At 40.5% G+C, this 14,610-nt stretch overlaps 2 protein-coding genes across 6 annotated transcripts in view; one reads left to right on the top strand and one right to left on the bottom strand.

Annotated features, from left to right (window-relative positions):
- Positions 1-12,544, top strand: part of clvs2 (clavesin 2) — a 27,226-nt gene extending 14,682 nt beyond the window's left edge. For 3 of the 5 annotated variants that reach the window (XM_077510518.1, XM_077510517.1, XM_077510513.1), the window contains exons 8-11: positions 3,380-3,496; positions 5,347-5,540; positions 11,326-11,545; positions 12,075-12,544. The gene's annotated coding sequence lies outside the window, so the exon portion shown is untranslated. Of the gene's footprint in view, positions 1-3,379; positions 3,497-5,346; positions 5,686-11,325; positions 11,546-12,074 lie in introns of those variants that run through there. The other 2 variants (XM_077510515.1, XM_077510514.1) reach the window with 2 other exon arrangements.
- LOC144010912 (uncharacterized) overlaps positions 1-14,610 on the bottom strand; it is a 15,429-nt gene extending 819 nt beyond the window's left edge. The window contains exons 1-27 of the mRNA XM_077511437.1: positions 14,595-14,610; positions 12,073-12,231; positions 11,309-11,527; positions 10,174-10,299; positions 9,979-10,005; positions 9,411-9,437; positions 9,048-9,205; positions 7,508-8,456; positions 6,919-7,032; positions 6,459-6,521; positions 6,320-6,361; positions 5,417-5,485; positions 5,302-5,337; positions 4,602-4,661; positions 4,385-4,438; positions 4,260-4,307; positions 3,822-4,181; positions 3,621-3,704; positions 3,505-3,549; positions 3,368-3,415; positions 2,455-2,496; positions 2,327-2,377; positions 2,205-2,252; positions 1,936-2,064; positions 1,827-1,853; positions 1,540-1,590; positions 1,439-1,468 (exon numbers count right to left, since the gene is read on the bottom strand). Coding sequence (XP_077367563.1) covers positions 1,439-1,468; positions 1,540-1,590; positions 1,827-1,853; positions 1,936-2,064; positions 2,205-2,252; positions 2,327-2,377; positions 2,455-2,496; positions 3,368-3,415; positions 3,505-3,549; positions 3,621-3,704; positions 3,822-4,181; positions 4,260-4,307; positions 4,385-4,438; positions 4,602-4,661; positions 5,302-5,337; positions 5,417-5,485; positions 6,320-6,361; positions 6,459-6,521; positions 6,919-7,032; positions 7,508-8,456; positions 9,048-9,205; positions 9,411-9,437; positions 9,979-10,005; positions 10,174-10,299; positions 11,309-11,527; positions 12,073-12,231; positions 14,595-14,610 — 3,082 coding nt within the window. The remainder of the gene's footprint in view (positions 1-1,438; positions 1,469-1,539; positions 1,591-1,826; positions 1,854-1,935; positions 2,065-2,204; positions 2,253-2,326; positions 2,378-2,454; positions 2,497-3,367; positions 3,416-3,504; positions 3,550-3,620; positions 3,705-3,821; positions 4,182-4,259; positions 4,308-4,384; positions 4,439-4,601; positions 4,662-5,301; positions 5,338-5,416; positions 5,486-6,319; positions 6,362-6,458; positions 6,522-6,918; positions 7,033-7,507; positions 8,457-9,047; positions 9,206-9,410; positions 9,438-9,978; positions 10,006-10,173; positions 10,300-11,308; positions 11,528-12,072; positions 12,232-14,594) is intronic.

The following is a 14,610-nucleotide window of genomic DNA, read 5'->3' as shown; positions in this document are numbered from 1 at the left end:
AAGAGGGGGATGTTGTGGTTTCACCGGCATGCGGCAAAGGTTTTAAAGTCGGGATGTAAAGTAGTAAAAATTAGTGCAAAATGCAACAGAACCTCTAAAGACACCAGTGGGCAAACTTTGGGACTTGATGTAAAGGGGGTGTGGCATATTTAATTTCTAAAATGAACAGGTGGACCAGCTCATTTGTCAAAAATAAATAAATAAATCTTTTAAATCCAAGCATTTAAAATGAGAGTCCTTGAAAACATTTCTCGAAATCATTTCGTTTTTCTTCCCCTGATTTGTTTTCTTGAAACATATTTTTCATTGGACACATTTTTTATTCATTTATCACATGGAAATATATACTGATCTATTATAAATAATTAAAATATGAATAAAATAATCATTGAAATATTACTAAAAATAATTTTACATATTGACATAATTTTTCATATTTATTTTGTATATATAAATATATATAAAACCATATCTAAATGTAAACATGCATCACAATCAAAAGTAATTTACTCAATTATAACTAAATTCAGTATAAAAAAAAATACACAATAATTTCTTACTGTATTTTTCATTCATTTCTTTCATTGAATAACCTCATAATTGACTGCAAAAAAATAAAAATAGACATTTACTATTTTTGTGCGTACAGTATTTTATTAAATACATAATTGGTGAATTAATTTTTGTTTTTATCCTCACCACAAATGACCTAGCCCACCTTTTGGATCTAAAAAATCAAATACCCCTTTGTCCTAAAATTTGCCCACTTTAAGCTTAGAGGTGTTTTTGTATGAAAAGGGGGATGTATGATAACAAAGTGTGGAAACACTCAGGAAGAGAGAGAACGTCGCTAGGGAAAGAAGAAGACTCAAGGAGAGAGAACATTTGGGAGTGTTATGTTGCTGATAAGTCAAATAGTTACAACTCATCTTCACATTGTGCTGATGAGAGGAAAAGAAGAAGACAATTAGACACAAGAAGAAATACCTCAGGCTCTATGGGAAGCTCTTTTTCCTCCCTCTGATGACAACAAGCATTAAAACACTTGGTTTATATTTTATTCTGGATTCATAAACACGAAATCCTTTTTGACCACTTGGGTACGTTAGAAGGGGGAAAAGCTGTTGGCTTCTTGTTAGCAGTCGCACTGATTGATAGTTATTTACAAATCATTAATCAATATTAGGTGGAGGGAAACTTTATTTGTTTACATTCTACTTGAACAGAACTAATCACATTCTGATATTGTTTTTTATTTTTTTTCCTTTTTTTCTTACTAAAAGACTAAAAAAAGAAAAAAAGGAAAAAAGATATTGTTTATTCTAATACACATTAATTTATTGCTTGTTGAAAAATACAGTACATGGGAGGAGGACCTTAATGATTGTATATTAAATCACAATTGCAATATTGAGGGGCGGGGGAATTCCACACTTACTGGCTTGTGCAGGTTCCTTGTCTTTTTTGTCTGAAAAACAAAAGAAAAGACAAATGTCAATCATGAAATGCCTTCAATGTCATTTTAAAATAGTTTCAGACCTTTAATGTCCTTCAAGGACCTTTCCTTTTCCTCAGCCTGATTGGCTTTGCCTGTGATGACAAAATAGAAAAATACAAATAATATAAATTGAACAAGTATTTCTTAGAAATTTACAACTTTTGTGTAAAATAAAATCAGTATAGTTTACTGATATTTTTGTGTTTTATTATTGACAACTCAATGCACCAATAAATTAAATAAATATAAATAAAAGTAAATATAAACTAACAAATATTTTAATTAACAAAGCATCAAACACAAGTACACAAACGGGTATTAAACTCACTTTTCAGTGACGCCGTTTTCGACTTGGCTGAAAACAGAAAAAGCGCACGCGTCAATCGTCAGTCCACTCGCAAGCAGCCATTTTGTTTTTTGACGATGGCGGGCCTCACGCGTTTGCGACGTCGAGGACTTGTCGTGTTTGTCCGTCACGTTTGTCTTCTTCAGCGCGTCCAGCAGTCCGCCCCTCAGCCTGCCGGGCTGCAGCGGCACTTCCGCTGCTTTGGGACTTTGACTCGGACCTGCCGCGGGGGCGTTCGTTTAAAATGCGGCTTTAAGATCGTGAACGTGACGTCGTTTGTGCGCTCAAAATGTTGTCCACTGAATGCACGGAAACCACGCTCAATTGTCAATCAAACACCACTACTTTTTTTTTTTTTACCTCTTTTGGCTGCAGAGGGCGAAGTTCTTATTTTGCTCTTGATAGCATCTGACAGTGACAAAAAAATAATAATCTGTTGCCATGACGACATCAAATCACAAGACCGACAGCCAATGAGTGACCTGTCTTTGAGGCAGACGCGGAGCTTCTCTTCCGTCTCGTCACTGCTGCTTCTAACGTGAAGAAAGAACACCTGAAGGTTAAAACGCGACAACATCACCACGGCAACCAGAATCTAAATCACATTTACCTCTCTTTGGAGGAGCTGCAGCACATTTTCGCGCTTTTGCCGCTGAATGTCAAGAAAAAAAGACATGAAAACAGCGTGAGGGTTCAGACACCAATATGACTGGATTACTTGAGCACACCCCCACCCAATTCTTCTGCCGTTACCACAGGCGTTCCTCAGGGCGCCGTCCTTGAGTCTCTTCTATTCCCCATTTAATTGGTTTGCCGATGTCAGTATTTTCCGCGAAACAAACCTAACATTTGCTACCCTTCTCTCCCTTACCTCTATTATCTGAAATTAAATCCTTCAATTCGAATTAAAACTGAAATTCTTATCATTCACACTATGGCTCCATTATGCCATTACTAATTGACAGTTCCTCACTTTCCCCTTCCGCAGAGTAAAGATCCTTGACAGCACACTCGCACATAAACAACATTGCAAGGTCAATACTGTATTGCAAACTAGACTAAGTGCAATTTCTGGAGAAATTGCGTGGGAATGCTGAAATCTGAATGCTAATGGCTGAATGCTAAGATTTGAATGCACGCGGAATGCTTATGAAGTTGAGAGATAAATTATGAAAAAGTGTGGAGAATAAAAGTCACAATAACATATGTGGGAATGCTTCAGCATTCCCGCAATGAAAATCTGTTCTCACTTTCCTTATATGGGGAAGTAAAGGTTTAAAAGAAAAAAATCATATTTAACTTTCGCTGCCTATCATTACTTTTCACCTCTGTAACATCACCTGGCTCAGTCCTTCCCTCACACTCGACACTTTGGCTATTGTTGTCCACAACCTCGTTGTCGAAGGCCATCAGCGGATTAAAAATGAAATCTCATACTTCAAAACTATCCTATAATAATATATTGCTATTACTTTTGGAAGTAACTTGTCCAGCACTGGAAATAACCAATGATAATTTTTCACCTGTCTTTGTAGACGCAGCTTTGGTTTTGTCTTTTTTGAGCCCCTCGTCTGAAAATCGACAAGCATTTTTTGGAGATGGTTAGACGTCGGGTACCTAATGAAGTGGCCTCAATACAAATGTTGTGTATGGTAAGTACCTTTGTGATCTGCAATCTTCTTTGTCGTCTTTTTCTTCTTGGTTTCTGGAATAAAACATCATAATACATTTGGAACATGGCAGTAAAAAAAAAAAAATGTGAGAAGAGTGTCCTACCTTTCTTTGCAGACGATACTATCACGTCCTCTTTGACACGCTCTGATTCAGCTTTTGCCTTAATTACTGGTTCTGCTTCTTCTTCTTTAAGAAGGAAAAATTAGGTGTGTCATCAAAACGTTGGGAACAGAGTAAAATGGTTGCATATTCATTTTGAAGTCTGTTAAAATTAAATCTACGGACCGTAGTAGTCTTCCTCACCTTTTTCAACTACGGGCTGAGTGGGCGGTGCTTCTTCTGTGGCTTCTGATTGGACGGTTTCGACCGGCTGGACCGGTTCAACTGGCTGGACCGGTTCAACTGGCCGGACCGGTTCTTCTTGTCGTACCGGTTGTACGGGCTGGACCGGTTCAGTTGGTTGCACTGGCTGGACTGTTTCGACTGGTTGCACTCGCTGGACTCTTTCTACTGGTTGGACCGGTTCCGGCGGCGGCTGCATGGCAGGTGGCACGGCCTGAGCATAGTGCTGGTAGTGGGGGTAGAGTGGCGGCATCATCGGGTGCGCGTGGTAAATCGGCGGCGGGTGGACGGGATGAGTGGTCAGAACCGGAGCAGCAGAACCTAGAAAGAAAAAAAATATATACATAGTCGCGTTAGTAGTGGAAGTGCCGCACAGGAAGTGGATGTCAGACGGGCTACCTGAGGCGGTCGGAGGCGGGTACGGGGTGTCGGTCACGATCTGATGAACTGTGACGGAAAATATTTGGAGGTGAAGGGATGCGGGTTGGCTGCAGTTGTGACGAGTCCAGATGTTGAACACTCACCGTACCAGCCGGGAGGGGACGGACAGTAGACTGGTGCCGGTTTGCAAGGACCGACTAAAAGAAACAGTGAGTTAGCCTAGCATAGCATCAGTCGCTGCAGTCGATAGTTATTTAAAATGCTGTTTTCTTCTACATCGTGAGTCTTTATCGGTTACCACGGTAGTCATTTATAAAGTACTTGTCCATAGTGTATGTATAAATATATCATTTGAGGTACCGTCTTGCACTGGCTCAGGGACTAGTTCTGGTTTTGGACTTTCCTTCTTAGCAGGTACATCTAATGAACACACAAAAAAAGGAAAAGGTTAAATTCAATTTCTTTTAACATCATCTCTAATCTGCAATAATAATAATAACAATACATTTTATTTGTATAACGCTTTTCTAAAAGACTCAAAGACACTTTACAAAAATAAAACCGATAACAACTAGGGATCTAACGATAACGGCAATATTGTGATATCGTCGACGTCATGTCACGATATGAAAAGCAGTACATCTGTTCGAAAAGTCAGGTTGATTTCTATTTGTGCAGTTCTAGCACTCTCTGGTGGCTAGTTTTTTTGTTTTTTGTTTTTCCATAAGGCATGTTTTGGCCCTCCTGTGTTTAAAATTCACATTGATGGTCAGATGAAGAGGTACGTAATATTGAGCCGAGTCAATATGTAGAGGAACTCAATGTGTGCTTGCATTAGCAAGTGCCGCAATATTAAGTCTCATTAGGTATTGTAGGTTTTTTACAATATTGTGACCTTTTTTGGTATTGCCAAAATACAACAGTATCGTGACCTTCATATCGTGATAATATATCGTGATATTTTATATATCGTTACATCCCTAGTCGGTAGAAAAATATAAGTAGGACTTCTAAATATTCCTATACATCAATTTAAGTCAGATCTGCGATTGTCTTTAACCTGTTTTGGGCTTCTTGCTCTTTTCTTCTTTCTTGGCTTTTTAAGGAGAAAGAGAAGGAAATGGAATCAGAGCAGAACCACAGCACACACGCATCCCAACATCATCCCCACATACGTTTGAGAAGCGTCGGAATCCTCCGGATCCGTCTCATTTTTGGCTCCAGACTGGCAATCCTGGGAAGAGCTGGGACGCAAACAGTATTCACACGTCATTAAAACATCAAACTACCAAGTCAAATGTAAGTCAACTAAATTCATGTTATGTAATTGACATGATGTTGACGAACGGCATGATTTGTCTTGATTTTTTAAGTTAGCGAGTCACTTTCAGGGAACAGGTCTCTCCTGATAATCTTCATTAAAACTATCAAATAAAAATGTCAATTTTTATGGAATGTAGTGTTAATTTTGTTGGCGAAAACTAAACAAAAATAATTTGGTCAACACACATTTTTCACCGGACCAAGACCCTCACTGGCAGTCCCAAAATGCAGAATATATCGACATTTTAACAAAAATGATGATTTTGTAAAATCTTGTCTCTGCTAATCTGTCATTGTTTTCATCGAAAATATGAGAGAATTTTTTTAAAAAATGTGAAATAGTTTTAGATCCGAAATGTTAAACATAATCTGCTGACAAAAAAAAAATAAAAAATACAGGGGTTAAATGTCTTGAGTTGACGAAAACTAGATTAAAACGTTGATAGTTTTTGTTGATTAAAACTAGCCAAATAAAATGATGTTTTCTTGGACTAAAATGAGGACTAAAATGCTCGATTTATAGTCGACTAAAAATGGACTCAATAAAAACGGGATGGGGTTGACAAATTATCATGAAAACTGAAAAGCTCGTTTGAAACGGGACTAAAACTAAGACGAAATGTCAAAATGGTGGATAAAATTAACACTAATGGAACGTACATAAAAATAAGTTTAACTGTCTATTTTAAAAGAAAAAAAATGAAAAAAATAAATCTAATTTATCATCATAAAAACAAAAAAAGCAGTAGTATTACCTGTTCTTTTTGTTTTTTCAGTGATCTTCACTGCTTTAGATTCTTCACATGGAAAAAAAGTAATACGGTTGCATAATCATCATCATTCTACATTTGGTGGTTCTCAACTTAGACGGAAAAGTGGCTGCTCATGACCAACCTTTCTTCTTGGTGCTTCTCACGGCAGACACTCGCGTCTTCGCTGAACTTGTGCAGGGACACGCTGGAATTACAGTCGAAGAAGAAATAGGTCGCACGCACTTAAAAACTGCTGTAACCCAAATTGGGTGAAATAGCGAACCCAGCACTGGGGTCCGAAAAGGGATTGTTGAGCATTTGACCACAGCACGTTCAACAAGTGGTAAAAACGATCCATACTGATGATGAGTTAAAGCTACCAGGAAATTGGTTACTAGGTCATCAGAATAGCTGTGGTGAGAAATAATTTTGATTAATAAATAAATAAATAAATAAATTTTGATTTCCAACATTTTCAACCCAATATGCTTGGTCAAAAAAAAAAGAAAAAAAAAAGAACCCAAATTTGGGTAAAAGTAACCCAGTCTGCTTGAGCGGGTCAGGAGGTCAACCCAGTATTGTCGCCATGTTTCCTTGCTGACCTGCTTGAACTTCAGCTTCAGCCTCTGTCACCTTGTCCTCTTCTTCATCATCCTCTTTCTCCTCTTCCTCTGCTTTTTTGGGACTGAGCTCGTCCAAAGCCACTGGTGGAGCGGCTGGAAGATAGAGAGATGGCTAAATAGATAGCTGGCTAGATAGCTAGGTAGTTGGCTAGATGGCTGGCTAGCTGGCTAGATAGCTGGCTGGCTAGATAGCTAGCTAGGTGGTTGGCTAGATGGCTGGCTAGATGGCTAGCTAGAAAGCTAGCTGGCTAGCTAGATGGCTAGATAGCTGGCTAGATGGCTAGATAGCTGGCTAAATGGCTAGCTGGCTAGATAGCTGGCTGGCTAGATAGCTAGCTAGATGGTTGGCTAGATAGCTGGCTAGATGGCTAGCTAGATGGCTGGCTAGATGGCTAGCTAGAAAGCTAGCTGGCTCGATGGCTAGCTAGAAAGCTAGCTGGCTAGATGGCTAGCTAGATGGCTAGCTAGAAAGCTAGCTGGCTAGCTAGCTGGCTAGATGGCTAGCTAGAAAGCTAGATGGCTAGCTAGATTATATAGCTAGCTAGTGGAGCTAATGTCACCACTTTACCTGACAGCAAGTCATCTTCATCCTCATCGCTATCTTCCTCCTGATCCTCGAGGTCAAGCGAAGGCTCATCTTCCTCACCCAAGGTCAACGTCGGCACGCCAGCATCTTCATCGTCTTCATCCAAGGGAGCCATTTCTTCATCTTCCTCATCATCATCATCGTCGGTGACGTCATCGAGTTTGTGGTCGCCGGGGCCCGTTGATGGCTCGAGGTCTTCCTCGTCTTCTTCATCGTCATCGGCGTCAGCCCACGGCGCGGCAGAAATGACACTTTCATCCTCTTCCTCGTCCTCATCTTCATCGGTGACAGGAGCGAGGTGAAGGTCATCTTCATCTTCCTCGTCTCTTGTTATGTCATCATCATCGTCCTCCTTTTTATCTTCATCAGCTGTGTCTTGTCCTTCGTCATCCTCTTTGGTGTCATCAGCTTCATCAGTCTCAGGTGTTACAGCCTCATCTTCTTCATCTTCATCCTCATCAGCCAATGCCTCCTCCTCCTCCTCATCATCATCACCTTCTTCGGCCTCAGGTTTGGAGGCCTCCTCTTCTTCAGCCGGAGCAGCCATCGCCTCCTCCTCTTCATCAGTGTCAAGTTCGAAGGCTTCATCTTCAGCAGGAGCAGTGACTTCCTGCTCCTCATCTTCCTCCTCTTCCTCCTCCTTCACCTCTGCAGTGACTTCAGCTCCTTCCTCCTGCTCCTCCCCCTCCTCCTCATCTTCCTCCTCGGCTGCAGCCACCTCCTCCTTCTCATCTTCCTCCTCGTCCTCTTCATCTGCAGCTGCTTCATCTCCATCCTCTTCCTCATGATCTGCATCCAAGGCATCGTCCTCCTCCACCTCCACCTCATCTTCAGCTGCTTCATCTCCCTCCTCCTCTTCCTCGTCAACTCCATCATCCACCGCATCTTCTTCCTCTTCCTCCTCTTCATCTTCCGCAGCAGCTCCCTCTTCCTCCTCCTCCTCCTCCTCCTCCTCCTCCACTGTAACTCCATCTTCTTCAACACCCTCCTCATCTTCTTCCTCCTCTTCCTCCTAGAGATGAAACAATATCCAAATATCACGATATGAAGCTCACGATACGATAAATATCACGATATTGTGGGGAGGTTGGCGATATTTAAAAAAGGTCACAATATTGGTAAGAAATTAGCTAATACCAAAAAAAAGGACATAACAGCAATGCATAGAAACTACCTCAAATCTCTAATAATTAATATTGAGGCGCTTACTCACTAATGCAAGCCCACATTGAGTTCCACCACATATTGACTCGGTTCAAAAGCATTACAATCCCCTTCATCTGACAATTAATGTAGATTTTCAACATAGAAGGGCCAAAACATCCCTAATGAAAATTAAACTGCACTAAAAAAATAATAATAAATAAATAAATAGCCACCAGAGGGTGCTAGAACTGCACAAATAGAAATCAACCTGACTTTTTTTTAACAGATGTGTAGCTTTTAAATATCGGGAACATGACGACGTCGATATTGTGGCAGTTTTAATATCACGATGTTGCCGTTATCGTTACATCCCTACCTCCTCCTCATAATCCCCCTCTTCCTCCTCCTCCTCCTCATTCTCCTCTTCTTCCTCCTCCTCCTCCTCATCGCCCTCCTCATACCCCTCATCTTCCTCTTCGTCCTCGTCGACCACGTCAACCGCTGGTAGTGACTTCTTCACTTGCATCTTGATGACTTCAACAAACGTGGAGACAATTTATCAGCGAGTTAAGGGCAGGCAGGGCGATACGATTTTAAAATAAAATCTAATTATTATTATTTTTGGCTAAAGTCTAATTTATAATTTATAATGTTAGATTTTCATGGAAAAAGCAAATGATAGCATATGAGTGCTTAACTTATTTTACACAAAAAATAAAGCTGGCGTGTATGCACACACCTTTACTTCGGGATGGTAGAAACTCCCCTGCAACACATAAAAAAAAAAAAGTCGGCACACAGATTCGGTTTGACCACAAAGAACCATGACATTAGCATGTTAGCAGTTAGCAAAAAGCCAGAGAAGTAAGCCATTGTGTATTTTAGAGCTGTCAAACACAGTTGTTGTTACTTAGGGGGGGAGAAAGTGTACAGACCCTCATCAGTTAATGACACCATCACAGAATCGTTAGCAATTGGAATTTAGCATCAAATACCTTTTCTTCTCTTAAGATTCACCTCCACTTGCTCCTCCTCCTCCAACCACGTTGTCGCTTTGAGACGGTTCATAAGTACAATTATGCCATTGTGCTAATATGCATAATATTAACAGTTGGGGGGTCATCTCCAAGTAGGGCTGGGTGGTCGCAAAATGAAATGTGCACATCGGCAATTCAAAAACAAAAAAATCATCCAACTAAAATCGATTAATGGCCCAACCCTGTCCACAACTGTGCAGTTTGCGGTGCAGTGTAACGGCGAGGCCAAAATGTTGCCAGCTTGTGTTTGCGTGTGTTGTTCACGCTCACCTTTTTTCCTCACAGCGTAGAGATTTCCTAGAAGAAGAAGGAAAAACATCAAACTGAATCCGAGTCCCACCGATAGGAATAAACTTGACGTTAGACCAGATGAAAACAGGTCTAAGTTGTGGTGCAGGGGGTGTAATGCGCTAGACTTGCGCTGAGGACAAACGTTTGACTTGAAACTGCCCGACAAAGATTTACCGTCATCTTCGTCGGGGGCGACCAGGCTGGCGGCAAACTTCAACATGGCGTGGACCGCGTTCGTGGACCTCTCCACCACGTCGTTGACGGCCTTGGCCGGGTCCGAGCCGATCCTCCCAAGGCCTCCTGCGGGGAAGTGTGTCAACGGCGTTTGATTGACAAACAAAAAAGGCTGTACCACTTTTTTTGAGTAAACTAACTAAGGAAAATTGATAAGGTATCTGTAGAGAGTATTCCCAATGACATCCATAAAAGCACAACAGGCCAGGTTTGACGTGCTCAACATAATATATTATTAACAGACTCGCTGGTCACTTTATTAGGTACATTATCGGATGAGACCAGCTCACTTTATTTAACTACACGAGAGTCTAAATATCGCAAGCAACCATCTTTACTATTTAACAGTAGAGGTGTACTTAATAAAATGGCCAGCAAGTGTTATCTATCCCCCCCCCCCCCCCCCCTCGCTTCCATTTTCAACCGCATTCTACCAACAAAATGCCAAACTAATATAAAATAAAGATGCTAATGAAAAGAGCTGTTTTCAGAGGAGCTTGATTTGTCTTTTGTGCTCATTTCATTCAAGCTCACCTGAAGTTCAAATATGATAAAAAAAAAAAAAAAAAAAAAAAAAAAAAATCTGCTTGTTTTTTATCACATTTGAACGCTCAAGAATCACTACTGCAAACCTCAAAAGCTATAGAGACAAAAGAGAGCTAAAGGGGGGGCACTCAAGGAGGTTAGTGGTGGGTTGGGGGGGTCTGCGAGAAGAGGGGGTTAGTCAGTGCGAGGGTCTTCTTGCCTCGACGCCCTGAGTCCTTTAAAACCTTCCTGACGCCAGGACCTGCTTGCAGGAAGTAGACGAAGAAGAAACAGAAAAGGAGAGAAGAGCTCTTCCAGTCGCTTTGTTTTTATGCTCGTGAATACAACACAGAAAAAGGAAAGTAGTGCTTACTCATAAACTCAAATGATATAAATGATGAATCGGCCAACGCAGTAAAGAGAAGTCACATTGTCTTTATTTACACTTCTGAGAAAGGGAATAACACCCAAAACACCACAAACCTATTTTATGATCTACAAAAATGACGTTAAGGTATGAAACCCCCACAGAATTGTGAACGGCGCTCACCTGAGATGGTTTTGTAGTCGGCCAGGTCGAACATGATGACGAAAACGCACGACCACGTGACCACGAGGGCCAGCACGAGGATCCACGCCAGCGGGGAGCTGAACGTCGAGTAAATGTCATCGGCGAAGGTTCGCTTGGGCCCGGCGGCGGGCGGCGAGCCGGCGTCGCCGCCGTTCTTGCCGTCGATGACCATCGTGGTGGTGCTGGTGGACGACCTCACTGAGGAGAATGAAACAGGTAAGCAGCGTGTTGTTAGTCAACACTACGCAATCGGTTGCTGTTGGTCTGGACAACATACTGATTGAGCACATTTCAGATATTTGTGAATTACAGGTGCTTCAATTTATTTCATTCCTCAAAAAAAAAAAGAGAAATGGAAAGGGACAGAAAGAAGTCAAACTTACGTTATCTGCCCCTTAACAACAACAATTAATTAGACTAAGTGCAATTTCTGGAGAAATTGCGTGGGAATGCTGAATGCTAATAGTTGAATGCTAAGATTTGAATGCATGCGAAATGCTTATGAAGTGAATTAACCCTTTGAAATTATGAAATGACGACCTAGCTACAATTTCTTTACAATATTAAAATTATCTGCATGTGCCTATTAAATGACGTTATAGCTCTAAATGTACCCTGTTCATATTGTTAAACGTCTCTACAACACAATTGTACAATAGTTACATCATATTTAATCTCTTTCACACTCATTAATGTCACGCCATAAACTTGTAATTGACCGTATGTACATGAACTGGTGTAACAGACAAGAGCAGCGAGTTGGTGGGAAGCGAACGCGAGGCTGTTAGCCGATCTCTCCCGCCACCTGTCGACTCTGCTCAGCTCGCCTTGGCATCGCCGTTGCTGACTCACAAGGCTTAGCGGCACTCCACAAAACACGCACACAAACACGGATACACACACTGGTAAGAGGCCTCATTACTATTTTTTTTTTTTTTAAACTCTACTTTAATGTGAAGGACGCCACATGAAACCGTCCTGTCGCTTTGCGCATCATCCTTTCACACTTTTTGGGAGTCGCATCGTAGCGGTCACGTTCATTTGTCTGTCCAAATGTTCAACAGGGAGTAGGAATAAGTTAATAACTCATTCACTACCAGCCTTTTCACACAAGCAATCCCCTTCACTCCAGGCTGTTTTACTGGAATTTGACTAGTTTTGCAAGGCCCACAGAATATTGTGTTCTATTGCTATAAAAAGATGGAACCTACCAAAAGAAAGATTAAAGTCTCTTCTTTAACCAAAAACAAAAAGTATATTTATATCTGTTTCCATATTGTAGCAATTAGCATTAGAATATAGCTAAGTTTCATAATTATTCACAATCTATTTAAAATTGTGAGTAATTTAGCTTTTTTTTTCCAACATGTTCTTGGTTGATCTCTTATACTCTGCTGCCACCTGCTGGCCGTTTGTGTAATAGCTACCATTTCTTCAACCGCATCAGCCTTCTGCAGGCTCTAGCTATTAAAAAACGTATAAATACATCTTTGGGACACTTACATTTAAAATAGAACGTATTTATACGTTTTTGGGAGCGACTGAGTTAAGCAAGTCAATTTGAGTCCCCACTAAATTGCAGTCAAGTCACACAGTCTTACCCAGTCACAACGTAGTATATTATTATCAGGATCAGAAGTAGTAATAGTAGTAGTAACGAATTACGTTCATTGTTTTTGTAGTCTGTTTTCCCAACTGTCTGATTTAGTTCTACTTGTATAAGTTTACAGGAAGATCTGCCACATCAAATACGGCGGCTCCGCTGAAGTATCACAACAATGAGTCAAACCACTCAAGGTGTATGCTAACACGTTCACAATCTCAGTTTTTACACTTGTATGACCGCAAAACATGTTAAAATGTGACTTAAAAACTTCAATGACGCAGGAGCAGACTCCTATTTTTGAAAAGGGCTTCCAGACCTTTTAAAAAAAAAAGTTTGATCCCCTCCAACGTTTTAACCCGACCCGCAAATCGTTCTTTGTCCTTCCCCGGTGTGATTATTCATCCATGCTGTGGTCGTCCTTTTAAGGCCAGCAGCTATTTTCATTCTTCTCTGCTTCCCTGACTTGTCTAATCTCCTCACAAGTCTGCAAAATCAAAACATTTCCTTATTAACTAGTGTGCAATGTGCATGCCGGGCCACTAGTTGGCAAAGTGGACTCGCCTGTTTTCTGACTTTGGAGGTAAGAGTTTAAAAAATGACGGCATAATCAAAATGATACATTCCAATAATGGAAAATTACTCCGCGTTTAAATGCACTGATATATGTTGCAAATATGACAGAATCTGAGACACCTTCCATGCAAAGATGTCTGTCACTTTTTATTTAAAATTTGCATTTGTATTATATTCATATTTTCTTCTTATTCTTTATTAGCTATTATTTGTTTTCATTTGATTGATTTAGATGATCTTATCTTTTATTTAAATAAAAATGCATGTTCTCAATTGCCTTGCCAGATGAATTAAAGGTACGTAAAAATGCATGTATCGAATAATACCATCAAAGACCTAAATTAAAACCCACCAAAGACACAATCAAAGACACCACACCGCCATCAATTATTAACATCATCAAAGACACATCTGTGGAGACTGCAGACGCTCAAAGACCCCATTAAACACACCAACAAAGGGAGCAAAACATCAACGGCACCACCAAAGACGAAATTGAAGACCTCAATTATGACGCCACCAATACCAGTCAAGGTTAAAATTCAGTATTAATGTCTGCTGAAAAAAAAATCACCATAACCACTATCAAAGACACCACATCACATTCAAAGATGTCACCAAAGATATAATCAAATGACCATCAAGGCCACAACCAATATGTGATTGAACACCCCCACAAAGAGTTATCAGACACCATCCAAGACGTAATCAATGACACATCAATGACAGTCCATGAAAAAGTTTATTAATGTGCACTTAAAAAGACAACCAAAGATACCATCAAAGACAATGCAAATGATCATCAAAGCCACAGCAAATATATGAATTGAAAACTTTCAAAGACACAATCAAATATACATCATCGCCACCATCCAAGACACAATCAATGACGCCATCGATGCCAATCAATGAAAGTGTCCAGCGTTAACGTGTAACGACCCTGCAATAAATCACCAGCATGGCGGCGTTACAAATAGATGATACACGATAGCAGCATATTTTTAGCTACGTCCATGCTAACTACCCTTCACGCACACACACAAAAACACGTCCCACTAACTTTTTTTTTTCTTTTCTTTTTTTTACCTTCTGCTTCAGTCAT

Source organism: Festucalex cinctus, chromosome 21 (assembly GCF_051991245.1).
Source record: "Festucalex cinctus isolate MCC-2025b chromosome 21, RoL_Fcin_1.0, whole genome shotgun sequence".
In the NCBI taxonomy this organism is placed as follows: domain Eukaryota; kingdom Metazoa; phylum Chordata; class Actinopteri; order Syngnathiformes; family Syngnathidae; genus Festucalex; species Festucalex cinctus.
This window is presented reverse-complemented; position numbering and strand designations above follow the sequence as displayed.